Source organism: Monodon monoceros, unplaced genomic scaffold (genome assembly GCF_005190385.1).
Source record: "Monodon monoceros isolate NGI ecotype Baffin Bay Population unplaced genomic scaffold, NGI_Narwhal_1 Super_Scaffold_7, whole genome shotgun sequence".
In the NCBI taxonomy this organism is placed as follows: domain Eukaryota; kingdom Metazoa; phylum Chordata; class Mammalia; order Artiodactyla; family Monodontidae; genus Monodon; species Monodon monoceros.
Genome location: NW_021703784.1, coordinates 102,007,090 through 102,022,094, shown reverse-complemented (window position 1 = coordinate 102,022,094; position 15,005 = coordinate 102,007,090). Strand labels below are relative to the sequence as shown.

General features: G+C 48.5%; 1 protein-coding gene across 4 annotated transcripts in view; it reads right to left on the bottom strand.

Annotated features, from left to right (window-relative positions):
- Window positions 1–2,511: 2,511 nt before the first annotated feature.
- KDM2A (lysine demethylase 2A) overlaps window positions 2,512–15,005 on the bottom strand; it is a 104,524-nt gene continuing 92,030 nt past the window's right edge. For all 4 annotated transcript variants that reach the window (XM_029209036.1, XM_029209039.1, XM_029209037.1 and 1 more), the window contains 9 exons: window positions 14,774–14,857; window positions 13,068–13,337; window positions 12,400–12,531; window positions 10,740–10,829; window positions 8,084–8,796; window positions 6,021–6,184; window positions 5,268–5,426; window positions 4,472–4,687; window positions 2,512–4,039 (listed from right to left, as the gene is read on the bottom strand). In XM_029209036.1, coding sequence (XP_029064869.1) covers window positions 3,858–4,039; window positions 4,472–4,687; window positions 5,268–5,426; window positions 6,021–6,184; window positions 8,084–8,796; window positions 10,740–10,829; window positions 12,400–12,531; window positions 13,068–13,337; window positions 14,774–14,857 — 2,010 coding nt within the window. In that variant the 3' untranslated portion in view covers window positions 2,512–3,857. The remainder of the gene's footprint in view (window positions 4,040–4,471; window positions 4,688–5,267; window positions 5,427–6,020; window positions 6,185–8,083; window positions 8,797–10,739; window positions 10,830–12,399; window positions 12,532–13,067; window positions 13,338–14,773; window positions 14,858–15,005) is intronic.

Genomic DNA, 15,005 nt, shown 5'->3' with positions numbered 1-15,005 from the left:
CTTCGCCTGCAACATGGAACATGGCCACATCCACATCCAACCTCAGGAAGTGGACTGGGAACCAGCTCACCGTCCAGGACCCTGTGCTTTTCCAGAATGTGCAGCAGAATTGGAGATGGTCCTTAACAGCTTGGTGAGTAGGATGGGCAGGGATCCCCAGATGCCCCGAGGGTAGTGATGAGAGCCTCCTCAAGACCTCCCGGATGGGATTTCAGCTCTCCTGAGATGGTGCAGTCAGGGCTGAGGGCAGCACGTCAGACATTCGTCTAAAGGCTGGAAACCTGTACTCAATAAGCAGCAGGGCAGTGGGACAAATGCCGAATGGAGCCTGCCTGACACACAGCTTGTGCAGTGACCTCGAACAGCATTGTCCTTGAGGCCTGTTCTACAGCTGTAGTGGTTGGAGGTTGGCCTCAGCTAATGGCTGTCGAGGATGGCAAGATTAGAAATCCCCAGGCCCGCTCTCAGGAGAGCATCACAGGGGTCCTTCCCAGCTCTCCTTGAGGACTCTGTAGGGCCACTCCAAGCACTGCTTTGTGAGGAAGGGGTGGGGGTCCAGTAACCTCATACTTAAAATTTTCACATCTATTAAAAAGTTCCCCTTCATGAAGTAAAATGTTTTGGTGTTTCCATAAGCAAGTGCTGCTTTTTGACATTCAAAAAAGGAAGGCAAGACAAGTAGTAGAGGCACATAGCAGTTCTGCTGCTAACTCAGGGATGAAGCAGGAACTGCGGGCCTGGGGCGGGGGGCGGGCGGGGGGAGTGGGAGGCGAGAGCCTGCAGGACCTTCTGACTCTTCCTCTTTCACATGGACGCACACACACACACCAAGGCAGAAAAGGTTTTGTTGTTGTTGTTGTTGTTGTTTTTAAAACCTTTTTATTAAAAAAAAAAAAAACAACCAAATCAAAATATTTCCCATTGGAGGCTATTTCTTTTTTTGTCTTTTAAAAATTTTATTACACAAATATCTCCCATTCCCACATGTCAGAGGAAAGATGTCCTTGCTCTTTCTAAAACCAATAGTGGAGAACGTTTAGAAAACAAAAGTCCAACTAGCTTCCCTCCTTCCCTGGCCCAAAATAACCCCAATGTGTCAACTGAGATAGCATGACTTGTCCCCTTAATGCTTACATTTAATTTAATTTTTTAGCACAACATTGGAGATTGACTCTAAATCAGCAACAAAAAATATATATTTACAATATTTCTCCGAAAACAAAAACACAACCAAACCCTTTAAACATAGTGACTTTAGGAATTTTATTTATGGAGCAGTTATTTTTTAATCACCAAGTGATTTTATATTATATATATATATAAATTTTCTTCCTTTCCTTGTGGTCTTTCGCCCCGGTGCTCGGAAAGATGGAGGCAGGGTGTCTGGTCCCGCGGTCTGAGGAAGGCAAGCTCTCCTGGCAAGGCCGTGTCTAAGAGCAGATTGCAGGAAATTTGGCGGAACTCCCAGGTTCCTCTGTCCCCAAAGACAGACATTTCTTTCCTCCACATGGACCAACCCTCACCTCTAAAAACCATTTTCCCCCTCACAGTCCCAGAGAAAAGGAAAACCCAGCAAGGGCACAGGTCCATTGGCTGCCACTCCTGAGCTCCCTTTTCTGCTGACCAATTTACGTGCGCGGTAAAAATGCTTGTTTTTCCAAACCAAAAACAAAAATAGAAACCAAAACCCAAAACAAACCATCAGCTTGGAAATTTCTGTAGATGAAACGTCCCAAAGTCAGAGGCACTCTCCCGGCACAATCCCTGCTCTGAAGGGGTCTCTCCACCTCCCCTTTTATAAAAAGACAAGAAAACAAAACAAAGTAATCTTTTCAGTATTTTCCACAGGAGCAACCAAAAAAAGGCAGGAAGCTTCCAATTATAGGTCATTAACAATAATATTAATAAGGTTTTTGCTCAATACCCAGGGTTCTTTACAGAGAAGTTCCCCTAACTGAGGCACTCTGGAATAAGTCACTGGCATTTCCTCAAAGTTTCAGCCCCAGTTGGCTGGGGCCTGGAGACCAATGGAAGGGGCAGGGGGTCACGGGAGCAGACTGCTGCTTCTAAGGTGCAGCCAAGAGAATCAGCAGATTGGAAGAAACAGACACAATGCCACCCCCTCCCAAGACCCAGTTTTCTCTTAGGAGGCCAGTCAATGCCAGGGTCAAAGCTGGGCTAGGTGGCAAAGAGGGAGCCCCTCTGCCTCTATTGCTTTGGAAGTGGCAAGGGTGCATGTGGCGTCTCTCCTTGGGGTGGCTCACACTTCAGACCCCTGGTGCCTGGGCTCCTTCCCCTCCCCCAAAGGGCTTCAGGAGGAGGAGAGCCTGAGACTGGGCTGCAGGAAAGGGGCCAGGAAGGGATGGGCTGGAGGACAAGAAGGTGGGGCAAGGTTGTGCTATCTCGCTATCCTTACAGATGGGGAGCAGAGTGCAAATCCGCGTCTATCATTTATAAGCTCTTGCCACAGGCTGCTGCTACTGAGCATCTCCTCACACACTTAAATATTGACCCAAAAGAAATTCCGACCTTTCTTTCCATTTTTTTTTTTTTTTTAAAGTGCAAAAAGCTCTCTGCTGCCCTAGAGAGAGGATCTTTGGACAGGCCGTTCAATGCAAAGTAAGAGGGGGCAGCTGATGGGGCTCGACACAGGGCGGTGGAGTGGGAGATACCACGCTCCCCTCCTTCCCTCCACACACACGCTTACTACACTCAGCCACACACACAGAGGCACATGCACACCCCCTTCCATGGCTGCAGGCAGAGGGCAGGTGACTGGCTTCTAAGCAGGAACTCCCACCCCTCCAAAGGTGCCAGATCAGTGAGCCACTGGGGCTAGACACAGGCCTGGGCTCTGGTGGCTACGGGACACCTGAGGCCCAGAGCCTCCTGGGAGGCAGGTGGGGACTTGGCCTAGTTCTCTGATCCCCCCCAGCTGGGGGAGATAGGCTGCTCCCTCTGAGGACACGCATCCTGGGAAAGCCCTATTCAGGTGGGAATAAGGTAAGTGTGGAAAAGGGCAGGGCAGGCCGAAAAAGGAGGGGAATGGGGAGATGGTGCCTGTCCCAGAATCTGCCTGGGAAGCAATAAAATGGGGGTGTCCCTGGGGTAGGCAGTTCCAGCTCCTCTGAAGAGCCTCAACCCCAATAAGTGCAACAAGGACTTCACAGAAACTAGCAGGCAAGTCTGGGCTGGGGGAACCTCATTATGTGAACTACCACGAGCATCGGACAGGATCAAGCTAAAGGAGAGGAGAGGAGGGAGAGCACAGACACAACAAGAGGTTTCAGACACCTCAACAGCACCAGTGTGATCTGCATGGGGCTGGCATTCCTGGGGCTGCTGGCCCCTCCTGCATAAGCCGGGAGAGTGTGATGGAGGAGAGACACGCACTGGACACCATAAGGAGAACCTGGCCACGGAGACAGGGCCACTTTCTTCCCTGGGAGTTTGCTCAGAACCAGGCGCTGCTGGGGACCATGGATGGGGAAGAGGACCCCAGGGCCCAGTGCAGATGACGGTTGCACAGACACCCCAAACTGAGAGCCCAGCCTCCTGGCAGGCGAGTGAGCGAGTGGGTGAGCAAGCGAGCAGGCACTGTGACAGCACACAGCCTGTGCTTTCCCCTCAGATCAATTTGCTACCCCCTTCTCCTTAGGAGGGAGAGAAGCAGGCAGGTAAGCCCGGTGTCCACCACCCTCTCTGTCCCGGCTGTAAGGGAAGGGCTCAAGGGACAGGAGAGCAGAGAGGGAGTGTGACGCTGGCCTCAGAGCCCGTGCAGGGTCGGGGAGAGAGGCTCTCCTGGCTGGGGAGTCAGGGGAAGATCGGTTTCCTGTTCAGTCTGGGCTGGGTGTGTCTTAGCTGATCTTCTGTATCAGCTTCTCGTCAGACAGGCAGTAGAGACTGTTGATGGACAAGTCTGAGATGAAGTGCTCGCAGGCTTTTCGGGTGATCTGCTTGCATCCTCGAAGGTCGATCAAGGTGACATTGGCGATGCGTCGTAGGTAGATCAGGGTCTGGTCTGTCAATTTATTGCAACCTGTGGGGAAAGTGACCACAAGGACAATGCTATGTACACACAGCCACAGGAGCCTCAATTTCCCAGCTTGCCCTCAAAATGCTAAACAAAAGCCCCCTTTTTCCCATAACTACCTGGCTCAGAGACCAGAAGTGCCATCAGCACGGCGGCCTCTGAAGGCCCCCTGCCACCACACTCCCTGCACTGCAAGGCTCACCAAACTGCAGCTGGGTGGTGGCCGTGCTCGCAGGCACCTGACAACTGCTCGAGGCCTTAGTTCCCATCAGTTACAAAAGGGACAGAGTTCCATGTCCTTGTCCAGATGTCAGGAAACAAATTAACATGGTTTAGTCAACAGACCATGTTCTTTCTGTTCCACCGGTCAAGCTCCAAGGAGGGCTGGGCTTCTGGGAGGCAGGGGGCAGTTTGTCACAAAACATCACAGCGCCATACCTGCCATGTTGAGCTCTGTGAGGGAGTAACGAGTGGAAGACCCAACAGCGGTGAGTAGATTGGAGGACTGATCTGTCAGGTGGCTGCAGTGACTGAGGTCGAGTCGAGACAGGAGGGGCATGTGGCGAATGATGAGGCGAAGCGTGGCATCTGTGATGTCAAGGCCCGCCAGCCGGAAGTCAGTCATGTTCCGGAGCTTGCTGCGATTGTCCTGACCTGCACAGGCAAGAGAAGGGCCTAGATCAAAATTCTCAACTCTAGTCCAGCTCCAAAGCTGCAGGCAGCTTCAGCTACTTGCTGGCCAGGCCCCCCTGCAGGGATTAATAAGCAGAACTGCCCACACGCTTCCCTTCAGGGAGTGAGCAGTGCGTGGGGGCCGTTTCTAGGAAACCAGACACGTTTTCTTTCTTCCCAGCTGCTGGACTGTGCCTCACTTACACAGCAAAGGGGTATGTGTGGAATGCTCCTCTCCTTCCCACACTCCCGCACTTTTCTAGACTATCATGGAAACAGCTTTCAATGTTCCACCTCAACCATGAAGCCTTCCTGAGCTTCCTCGGGCTTATACTCTCTAAGCCCCAAGCTCCACTAACCCACAAAATGGACTTACTCCTTTCTTTGTTGGTAGTTATCTATAAACAGGTAACCTGTACTTGTACGCAGTCCATCACTCTGTTTTCAATTTGCATTTTTCTACTCTTCAACAGCATCAGAACCTTAGCTTCTGGGAATGAAGTTCAGCTGAAAGACAAAGCTACCCCAAGAGGAGCACAGAGAAATCAGGCCCAGAGCATACCTGGTTTATCAGCCGGTGGAGTCAGCAAGTCCCGAATTTGAGGGTCCTTGATTCCTACTGCCCACCGAAGATCAAGGGTCCTGAGAAGGGGGCAGCTGGAGGTGCTGAGGGCAGAGACTGCAGACCAGGAGCAGCCTGCCAGGAGGAGGTCTTTCAGTCCTGCAATGGAAGGAAACAGACACGCAATAATACACTCTACCAGCCCATCCAAAGCCTCAACTACCAGCTGATCAGACCAAGGTAAATAGATGCCCAGTCTAATGGAGAGAGGGACCATGTCCTAATCTTACTCTAGTAATACAGCTCAAAGACTCCTATGCTTTCCTAAATTACATCTAACTCTGGTGGTAAAATGGACTGCTTAGTTCCTACCAGAGTCATGTAAGTGTGAGTGACTTCCTCTTTATCCAAGACCTCAAAATGCTTAAGGGAACAAGGCCTTACAAGGGGCTGATCAAGGCAACATCTTACTCAAATTTCCTCTTCAGTGGCTATGCTGAGCAGACCTGCAGGGCTGGCAGCAGCACCTGATCCCGTTCTCTTCATTGTCTACTGCAGTGATTGGCCTGCCAGTCCAGAGTGGCACCGTGGGGACTGGCAGTTAAGATGGCCCAGGCTAAGTGTCTTGCTAAGCAGAGAGGCAACAATGGCACAGACTGCTGCCCTAAATTGCCCTAAAGCAATTCTAAGAAGCGCTGCCAACAACGCAGCTTTCCCTGCCTGCCCTTGGAAGGACAGCACAGGGCTGCTCACCTGGCAGCCTATTGACGAGCCATGTCAGTTGTTTTTTGGAGATGTTGGTCCAACTGAGGTCGAGGCTAACTGGCTGCCTCTTGATGATGCCACTGAGAGCCTGGGGTACAATAGCCTTACACCTACTCAAGTCAATTTTTGTCCAAAGTCTCTTGTCGCAGCACCTGTGACAGAAGGAAAGAGGACTAGCTGTCAATACCTGATGTCCCTTGTCAGAGGAACTTCATCACAGGCTGCTGGAGGCTTCTGGGAAAAGCAGAGCACCTGGAGGATTCACCTTCTCTAGATTCTTCTACATGCATACAAGGATCATGCCCTGTCATTTTTTTGCCTCAGAGAATAGGGATTACTTGACCAGTTCACCCTGATTTACTCTGGATGGGCTGAGAACACAGCACAATTGTTAGGGACACACAGTGAAACAATATACTATAACCCCTCATTTGCATTAAAATGGTATGGCTCCCATCAAAGTATATATAAGGGAACAGCAACAAGTTTTTTGACTTCTTACTGCTGGAAGCTACTAGGCTTCCCTCTACTCTCTCCCTCATCACAGTGTCTCCCAGCTGCCTGAGACACAGGGCGCTACATGGCACATCCACAGTTCATTTTGCCTTGAGCTCCACAAAGAGCCATTACTGTATCAGGTCGAAAGAGGCTCTTTATTAAAATCAGGCCTGGAGAGTCCTCTACCACCCTTGGGTTTCAGTGCTATCTTTACATTTTCTAGCCAGTCCAGACCAGAACTGAAAGGGAGAGGCCTGCCCTTCCACTGTAATCTACAAGTCCATAGGCCACAAATAGCACTGCAACATGCAGGCTTCTGTTTAATATTTTACAGTTCCTGCTCCCCAGCCTGGCTCAGAGTCTGGCTGGCAGGGGAAGAGGAGACGGCACATAATGCGAGTCTTATGTGGCTTGGCCTGGAAACTGAGGGATAGAGCCAGGCAGGCCCACTAGCCCTACGAAGAGAAATATTAGGAGAATTTGGGTAGATCACATATTAATTCAGATTTGGGAAATAAACTCAAGTTTGCAAAGAATGGAGTCTTTATTTAAAGACTGAAAAAACTTCACCAATGGCACATGAAACTTCTATGGCAGAAACAGGCTGCTTACAATAGAGCAGGGGATCTCAAACTTTAATGTGTATCAGAATCCCCTGGTGGAGAATTTATTAAAAACAGATTGCCTGGCCCCGCCCCCGAGGTTCTGATTCAGTAGGTCTGAGATAGGCCCTGAAAACCTGCACTTCTAACAAGGTCCCAGGTGATGTCACTGGTCCAGGCATCACACTTTGAAAACTACTGTAACGGGATTTGACCCAGATATAAAGGATATGTCCTAGGGTCCAGGAGCTTAAAGGAAAACAATGCCCAGTGGAAATCTTTATGACCTCTAGGGATCCCCCCCCCCCTTGTCTTAACGTTTAACTTGAGAAGAAATGGCAGGTCTCACTAAGAAGGACAACTAAGTCTCAGGAAGCTTCAACACTGAACTGCTTGCTGGAGAAAGGAATTCCGATCCAGGTTTAGAGGATGAGAATTAAAACTATGGCAAATTGTGAGCCTGTGAGCACCTTCAAAGTGTTTTAAAAGCATGTATACCTCTCTCGTTAGATGGAGACATAACTGAGGCAGGGGCTTAACAGCAGTCATCTGTGTCACCAGCACCAGGAGAGTGACTGGCATATCACAGGCTCTCAACAAATGTATAACAAGTTCAGCTGACTGGGGGGTAGGGGGATTATGACTCTGAAGTTTTAGCACAAGCTACAAATCCATCCCCCGGGCCCAAATGTACAAATCCATCCTTAAGTCCAGTAAAGAGAGATGGGAAAGTAGCAGGGAGAGGATGCAAAGGGCCAAATTTCCCCAATGACACCTGCAGGCACAACTGGCCACATATTTAACAGGACCCACCGTCTGGGGAACAGACTGGGTTGATTTAATCCTTTAGGACCCGACAAGCCTCCAGATGCCAAGACACATGCTGTTCTCATATGGAAACCTGCCACCTACTCCCGTACCCCTATTCCTGATCCCTGTATCCCTGCTCACCATTTATACCACGTCTTGCACACTCGCATACATTCACAAAGTTCTCTGCGGCTGAGGTAGCGGAAGACAGACATCCAGACCTCCCGCTGCATCCAGCTTTCGTCTCCATCCTGAGCCCAACTGCCCCGGCCATTCAGCCTGGCTGCACCCCCCTCCTCTGCACTGTCATCTTCCTCCTCCTCCTCCTCCTCTTCCTCCTCCTCTCCCCCCAGCCCCTCCTCATCCCCACGCTGGGGGGTTCGGGCTGGGCAGTGCTGCACTAGCACACGGGGGGAATGGCGAAGGTTGGCAGAGGAGGCCGTGATGGCCTGCAGCTTGGGCACAATGGATGTCCCGTGGAGCTCTTTGGTGGGCCTCTGTAGCGTGACAGTGAGGTACGATCCCCGGATCTTGGCTTTCTCAACTTCAGACAGCTCCTTTTTGCCGCTGGGATTGTTCTCCTTTTCCCGTACCATGGTGCGCTCTGTGGCCTGCAGCCGCAGCAACTGCCGCCGTTTGAAGCGCTCATCGCGGCTGGCACTGTGGTGGTCGCTGGGGCCGGCCCCAGGGGATGAACGAGTCACCACGCCCCGGGGGGAGGCCGGGTCGTGGATGAGCTGCAGCATGGAGGTGGGCGAGTGAGGTGGGGGCGTGAGGGGCTCGTCGCAGCTCCGCAGGGGCCGCAGGACTTTGGCTTGCACGGCTTCTTCGTCGCTCTCTTCCATTTTCCGCTTCTGCAAAACAGGCCCCCAAACGCCACATCAGTGCCTCATTTCTTCAAAACCCTCTACACTTACAGGGTCAACCTCACTGTTGCTCTCAGAGGACTAGCGAGAAGGCAGGCCACTGCTTTTCTACGGGGAAAGGGATCTCTACCTGCTGCAGGGTGGTCATCTCCTCCGTCTGCAATCTAGACTCTGCCAGGATCAGCAACTGAGCTCACGTCTGTGCTGGAGAAAGCTGATTACAGAGCAAAACCCTCGAAATAGGTCACTTGGGAAATCTACCTGTGACAGAAAGGTCTGTGTCCAAGTACAGAGGAGTGGGATCCAAATTTGGGCTGCATGATTCCATAGCCTGCCCCATTCAGCTCTTGTCCCAATTTTTTGGTTATAATGCCCTGGGTAAAGAAATCCTTTAAAGAGGCCACAACTCTACCTCTATGCCATCTGACCATTTTAAACACCCAAGAAATGCTGCTGTTGGAAGAAAAGCAGCCTACATATATATCTGAACTGGGATGCTGATTGTGATAGCAGTAAACACTACTGACTTTTAGCTCTACCAGGGTCTAAGCTCGACCCTACCAGGCTGCTTCTTCCACTCAGTGCCCCACGCTGCCCCGGGAGATCAACCACAGGTGAGAGATTATGCTGAGAATGAGAACCTGCACTGCTCCCAGAGGAATCTCCTCAGGATGAAAATGAGGAATTCAAGTTTGGTGAAGCCAACATCTAAAAAAAAACAAAAACCTCACCCTCTGCCACTTGTGCTCACCAGTCACTTGTCTCTTCCTGGAGCCCACCTTGGCTATGCTGCAATGAAGCCTAACCAATGTGCTCCACTAGGTATCACAGCAGTAGTTCAGATTTCCTTTAAGGAGACATTTTGTGTCCCTATGCAACAATTCTGTTCCCTTTTCTCCTTATATTCTTAGATCACTATGGTTGGAAGAGAATGACCAACTTTTGGGTGCTGGCTTTTACAATGCATTAGAAGGTAATACTAAACAAAGTATCTGCCAATCCATCTGCTATAGCAAGCGCCCACCACCACCAGCACCACCAGCACCACCACCAGCACCACCACCAATGAAGACACATGTAAAAGCCATTACTAAAAGAACTTGCTGCTAGTATAAGAACTTGGAATAAGGAGAACTTTAGCACTAGTCAACTCCAGAAATCTTTGCCCTCAAAGATATGTAGACTGAAAATTCAATGACCTCAGTGCCTAAGTGGGAAGAAAGAGAAAGAAAACAAGGAAACATGTCCCTACTCCTGCGCAGGGTACCTGGAATCATCCACCAGGGCATGGATGACTGACACGAAGCCAACGGCCTCCTCTGTATATGCCCTTAACAGGTCTTGCCTTCCTGGCTGGAGTAACCAGCGTCTTTTTGGTCCTTTGACATTACTGGTGACCACTGGACCAGCAACAGTAGTAGCCTGGGGCCAAGGTCATGGCACTGATCCCCTCCAGAGGAGGGACGGCCTCTGTAGGACACAATTGGGCACGAGGGCAGGGCTTTCTGCCACAAAGGTGAAGATGACAAAAATGTAAACCTGCCTAACTGGAAACTCCAGTATACCACCGTATTTACCAGCTGACTCGGGTCACTGCCTCCCCTCAAGTTTCATTCCTCATGAGCAGCCCAAGCTCACCTCATTTCCCTCCTCAAACAGCCTAGCTGTGGCTCCTCTTTTTCAAGGGCCCTGAAGTGTAAAAGAACCTCAGGAATTTGCAGACCCCCAAGACCCCCAACAATATTCAATAATAAAAAAACCCACAAAATTTAAAACTCAAAAGAAATATAATTAACCAAAGGAAAAAAAAAAGATAGCAAACAAAACAGAATAAAATATAATCTTGCAAATAAAGATGCAAAGGCAAACGTTATCCTGAGCTTGATGCTTCCTTCCTTCTCACAGTGCAAGATTAGAGAAAGTTCCCTTACCTGGGTTTTCTCCGAGCTGTCCTCCTGGTAGCACTTTGGACACTCCCAGCAATTTGGCAATTCCTCGTTAAGCAAACCCTCTCCATCCATCTGTAGGCAGATAATGATGTTAAAAATCTGTCTCATTTAAAAAACAGACAAAACCCAACCTGTCTCTTAAGTTTCCTTTATCAAACAGTAACACAGCCACATGGTTGGGAAGAGTTACCCACTCTTAAGCACACTGGTCCACAGGGGAGAAAGATAGAGAACCATCTGGCCTCACTCCCAGACAGTGGGAAACTGGCCATCCTCAGTCTTGGTTACCTGATCAAGTTTAGACTCCAAGAGAAGATTCCCAAGAGTCTGGGTCAATCTGGGGTCTCTTCCCCTGACACATACATTCTCCTGAGGGTCTCATGCCACTTTGTAAAACGAACTGGACACACAGAAACAGTGCCAGTGTGATCTTGACAGTGGGGCATAATGGTTAAGACTTAGTTATGGTTTGGGGTCTCTGTGACTCAACTGTTAAGTGAGGATAAATAACAATACCCATTTTACAGGGTAGTGGTAAGGATTAAATGAATTATGTACTATGTAAAATGTTTAGAAAAATGCCTGGCATGTAGTAAACACTTTGTATTAACCATTGTCATCATCATGAAGATAATACCTTATTTTATCAACTCTAAGATGCATATTTTCACGTTTGAATCTTCTGAAACTGGGCTGCTTCTCACAATTAACAGTGTCTTATAATCACTGTCAGCCAGGTGGCAGTCATGACATAGTTGACACCTTCAGGAAGACCAAGAAAGTACCAGCACCAATGCACTTTAGATTTAAAGAAAACTTAAAGAAGAAACAGGTCAGACCCAACTTCACAGGGTTGTCTTAAAGATTAGACAAGGGAGTATATGTAAAAGAGTGCTACTTCACTCCGGCTGCACATTAGAATCACTCGGGGAGCTTTTGAACACGCCTGGGCCCAGAGTCCATGACAGATGAGTTGACTCAACCTCTGAGGTTGAGGTCTGAACCTTCTTTTTTTTGAACCTTCTAACTACTTTTTTTTGGCTGTGCTGTGCAGCTTGCGGGATCTTAGTTAGTTCCCTGACCAGGGATTGAACCCAGACCCTCGGCAGTGAAAGTACGGAGTCTTGACCACTGGACCGCCAGGGAATTCCTGTTACTATTTTTTTTTTTTTTAAAGCTCTCCGGGTGTGCACCGAGCCTGATACAGACTGAACACACATTAAATATTAGCTGACAGTATTACTCTCACCATCTTTCAGGAACTAATATCCAGAGATAAAATGAAGCATGTAACAGAGGCACTTAAAGGCATGAGGCATTCCAAAACATACTAGGCTATGCCACGATGGCCTGGGGACTCCAAACATACCCACCAGAGGCCAGACTGTAAGCTCCATGAGGGTAGGAACCAGGACTATTTTGTGTACCGGTTTATCCTCAGGGTCTAGCACAGTGCCTGACATTGAATACAGACACTGAATCAAGAGCAGATGTTAGACCACTACATGACCCACAGCTGATGGCCCACAGTAGGGATGCTGCCAGCCTCTCATGACAGATGTTCCACTTTCCTCTGCTCCACTCAGTATCTTTAGACATTCTATAAGCGGAGACCTCATGGGCCCCTTAGGCCTCTCCTCACCTGGAGGCAGCCAGGATGAACAATCTCGTTGCAGACACAGCATTCCATGAGTTTCTTCTCAAAGTCCTGCGTCTCCTCATTTTGATCCACCTCTCCACAGAGGGAACACGTGACTGAGTGAGGCAGTCTGGGCTACAAGAGGACAAAGACAGAAACCAAGAAAAGAGCAGGCTTAGATCCTTATCATTTCAGCTTCCCTTTAACCAAAGATGGACGATTTGGTTCCTGTAATTCTCTAGTAAACACTTAGCACAGAGACCGGGTGGTGAGAAGAGAGGTTTTGGCAGGAAAAATGGCTAAGGAAGAAAATGGGGAGAGTCAACTAGCTGAGGACAAGAGACCAAAAGAAATCAGTTTATTTTCAGTTGGCCTGTCCTTGGCCTCTCAGGTCCTTCCTTTCTAATCCACTTAAAGAGGGGACAGACAGCAGTGATTTGCCCTTCAAATGCTGGTCCCTCAGTTGAAAATTGGCTAAGGCTGAAAGATTAAATTCGATTATTTTAAATATTAGATACCTTATTTCTAAACCCAGAGAAAAAAGGGACAAAATGAAGAAAGCCATAAAGAGAGCAAAACCTTGTCTTCCCAACTCTGAAGTCTACACTGTGTGTATTTCGGTCCCCTGGTACCACCCCCCCCCCATATTCTTTACCCAGCAGATCACTCACTGCCAAGCACTGCCGGAGAACACAGGACTGCTTCATGCGACCAGGGCCCCCAAACTTCTTCATGTCCCTGCAGTAGTGGCAGACACCACACTCTCCTTGCACACAGGCTTTGCATTTTCGACATCGCACTCGTCTCCGCCTGGCTCCTGACACTATGGGGGAGGCAGCAGCTGGCCTCACAGGTGTTAACCGTGGAGCTGGTTTCATAGTGTGAGGCTTTGTGATGGGGATGGTAGGAACCCGCACCTTTGGCCGGGTTGGGAATTTAAGCTAGAAAGAGAAAGCAGTGAGGTCAAACATATCAGGTAGTTTTAAGGACTGGAGGGGGTAGATCACTACACGGCTTGGCAAACTATGGCCAGAGGGCAAACCATCCACTGCCTGTTTTTGTAAATAAAATTTTATTGGAACAAAACCATGCTCCGTTGTTTACGTTTTGTCCATGGGTGCTTTCAAGCGCAGTGGCAGAACTGAGAAGCTGCAACAGACTGTATGGCCTGCAAAGCCTAAAAAAATTATCTTTATTATATTTATTACCTACACATTATCTTTACGGAAAAAGTTTGCCAATCCCTTCAGACTACTTCAGCCCCATCCCTCTCACTCTGCTGAGCTACCCTTCCCTGATGCTTTCTATGTACCAAAGTCATTCCAGGGGCACTCTAATATTTCCTTATCCTGAATATTACTACTCAGAATACATTCCTGAAGAAGACAGTAAACTACTTGAGGGTGAGACCAGTCTTGTTCTTTATTATTCCAAATCCAAGCCTACAACCTGGTACACAGGAGACACTCCAATAATAGGTAAGGGCGGAATAAATCTCTAAGGTATATGTTTATCATTTTAGCACTTGTATTCTACCCTGCTGGTTATCTTTTCAAGAACAAGGACTATGTCTTCCACTTCTTTAATTTCCCACTGTGCCTTAAGTACTTTTCTGACACAGAACACTCAACAGCCAGGGCCAGAAATGCTGTTCTGAGGCAGTCCCATGTGGCCATGCATGAGCCAAGTGGGATGACACTACTTAGGAAGGAGGAAGTGGTTCTTCAAAGACATCTTTTAGATACACACCTTTATATTCTGCCTAAACGTTCCTGGAATGTGATGGCTCTGCAAGTTTTAGCTAGGGAACCAAAGAAGGGCCTAATTTATTTGCCAGACTCACGACCAGGATCAGAATGCTATCACTGACCTTGACAAAGGACAATATGGGAAAAAACTATACAGGACCTGACTGAAGAGGCATGAAAATTCATAACTGACAATTTACTAATGGGTAACTGCTTTCCTCTCTTTTCAATTCAATACTGAAAAGTCCAAATTAAGGGGAAACTTGAGAGTGTGGTCTCACTCCAATATAGACATCTAGCCTTTTAAATGTATATGCAATTATTTTAACTAGTTTTACATCAGATGTATGAAAATAATTGAGTCACTGGGCCAGGAGGATAGGAAATGATCCATTCTTGGCATCTGAACCTGGAGGCAGGTCTCCTAGTTTGACAGTTCTGTTAAGAGAGTCACCTCCAAAGATAGCCAATTATCCTGACTTAAGAGGCAAAACAGAACTGAGTAATGATTTTCTGTCAGTTCACACTAATGCAACCAAAGCTGTCTGCCTCTAGTTGTTCTTTTTCTTCCAGGAACAGTAATGGTAAGCCAGCAAAATGTTTCAGCAGCCTGAAGAATAATTTCTTACCTTATCCCTTTTCGGCCACTGTACAATAGGGACTCCAGTGAGGGCTAACTTGGGATCACTGTTGGCAAGCTCCTCCAGCAAAATCTAAGGGTAAGACAGGAGAGAAGAGGGGAAAAAAGGACATAGTGAACAAAGAGCCAACCACTCCTAACAGCATCCAGACTTAGCCTCAGTCCCCCTAAGCACCAAGGTGAAGGGCAGGCTGGCAACTGTCTATATTTTCCCTTCATAT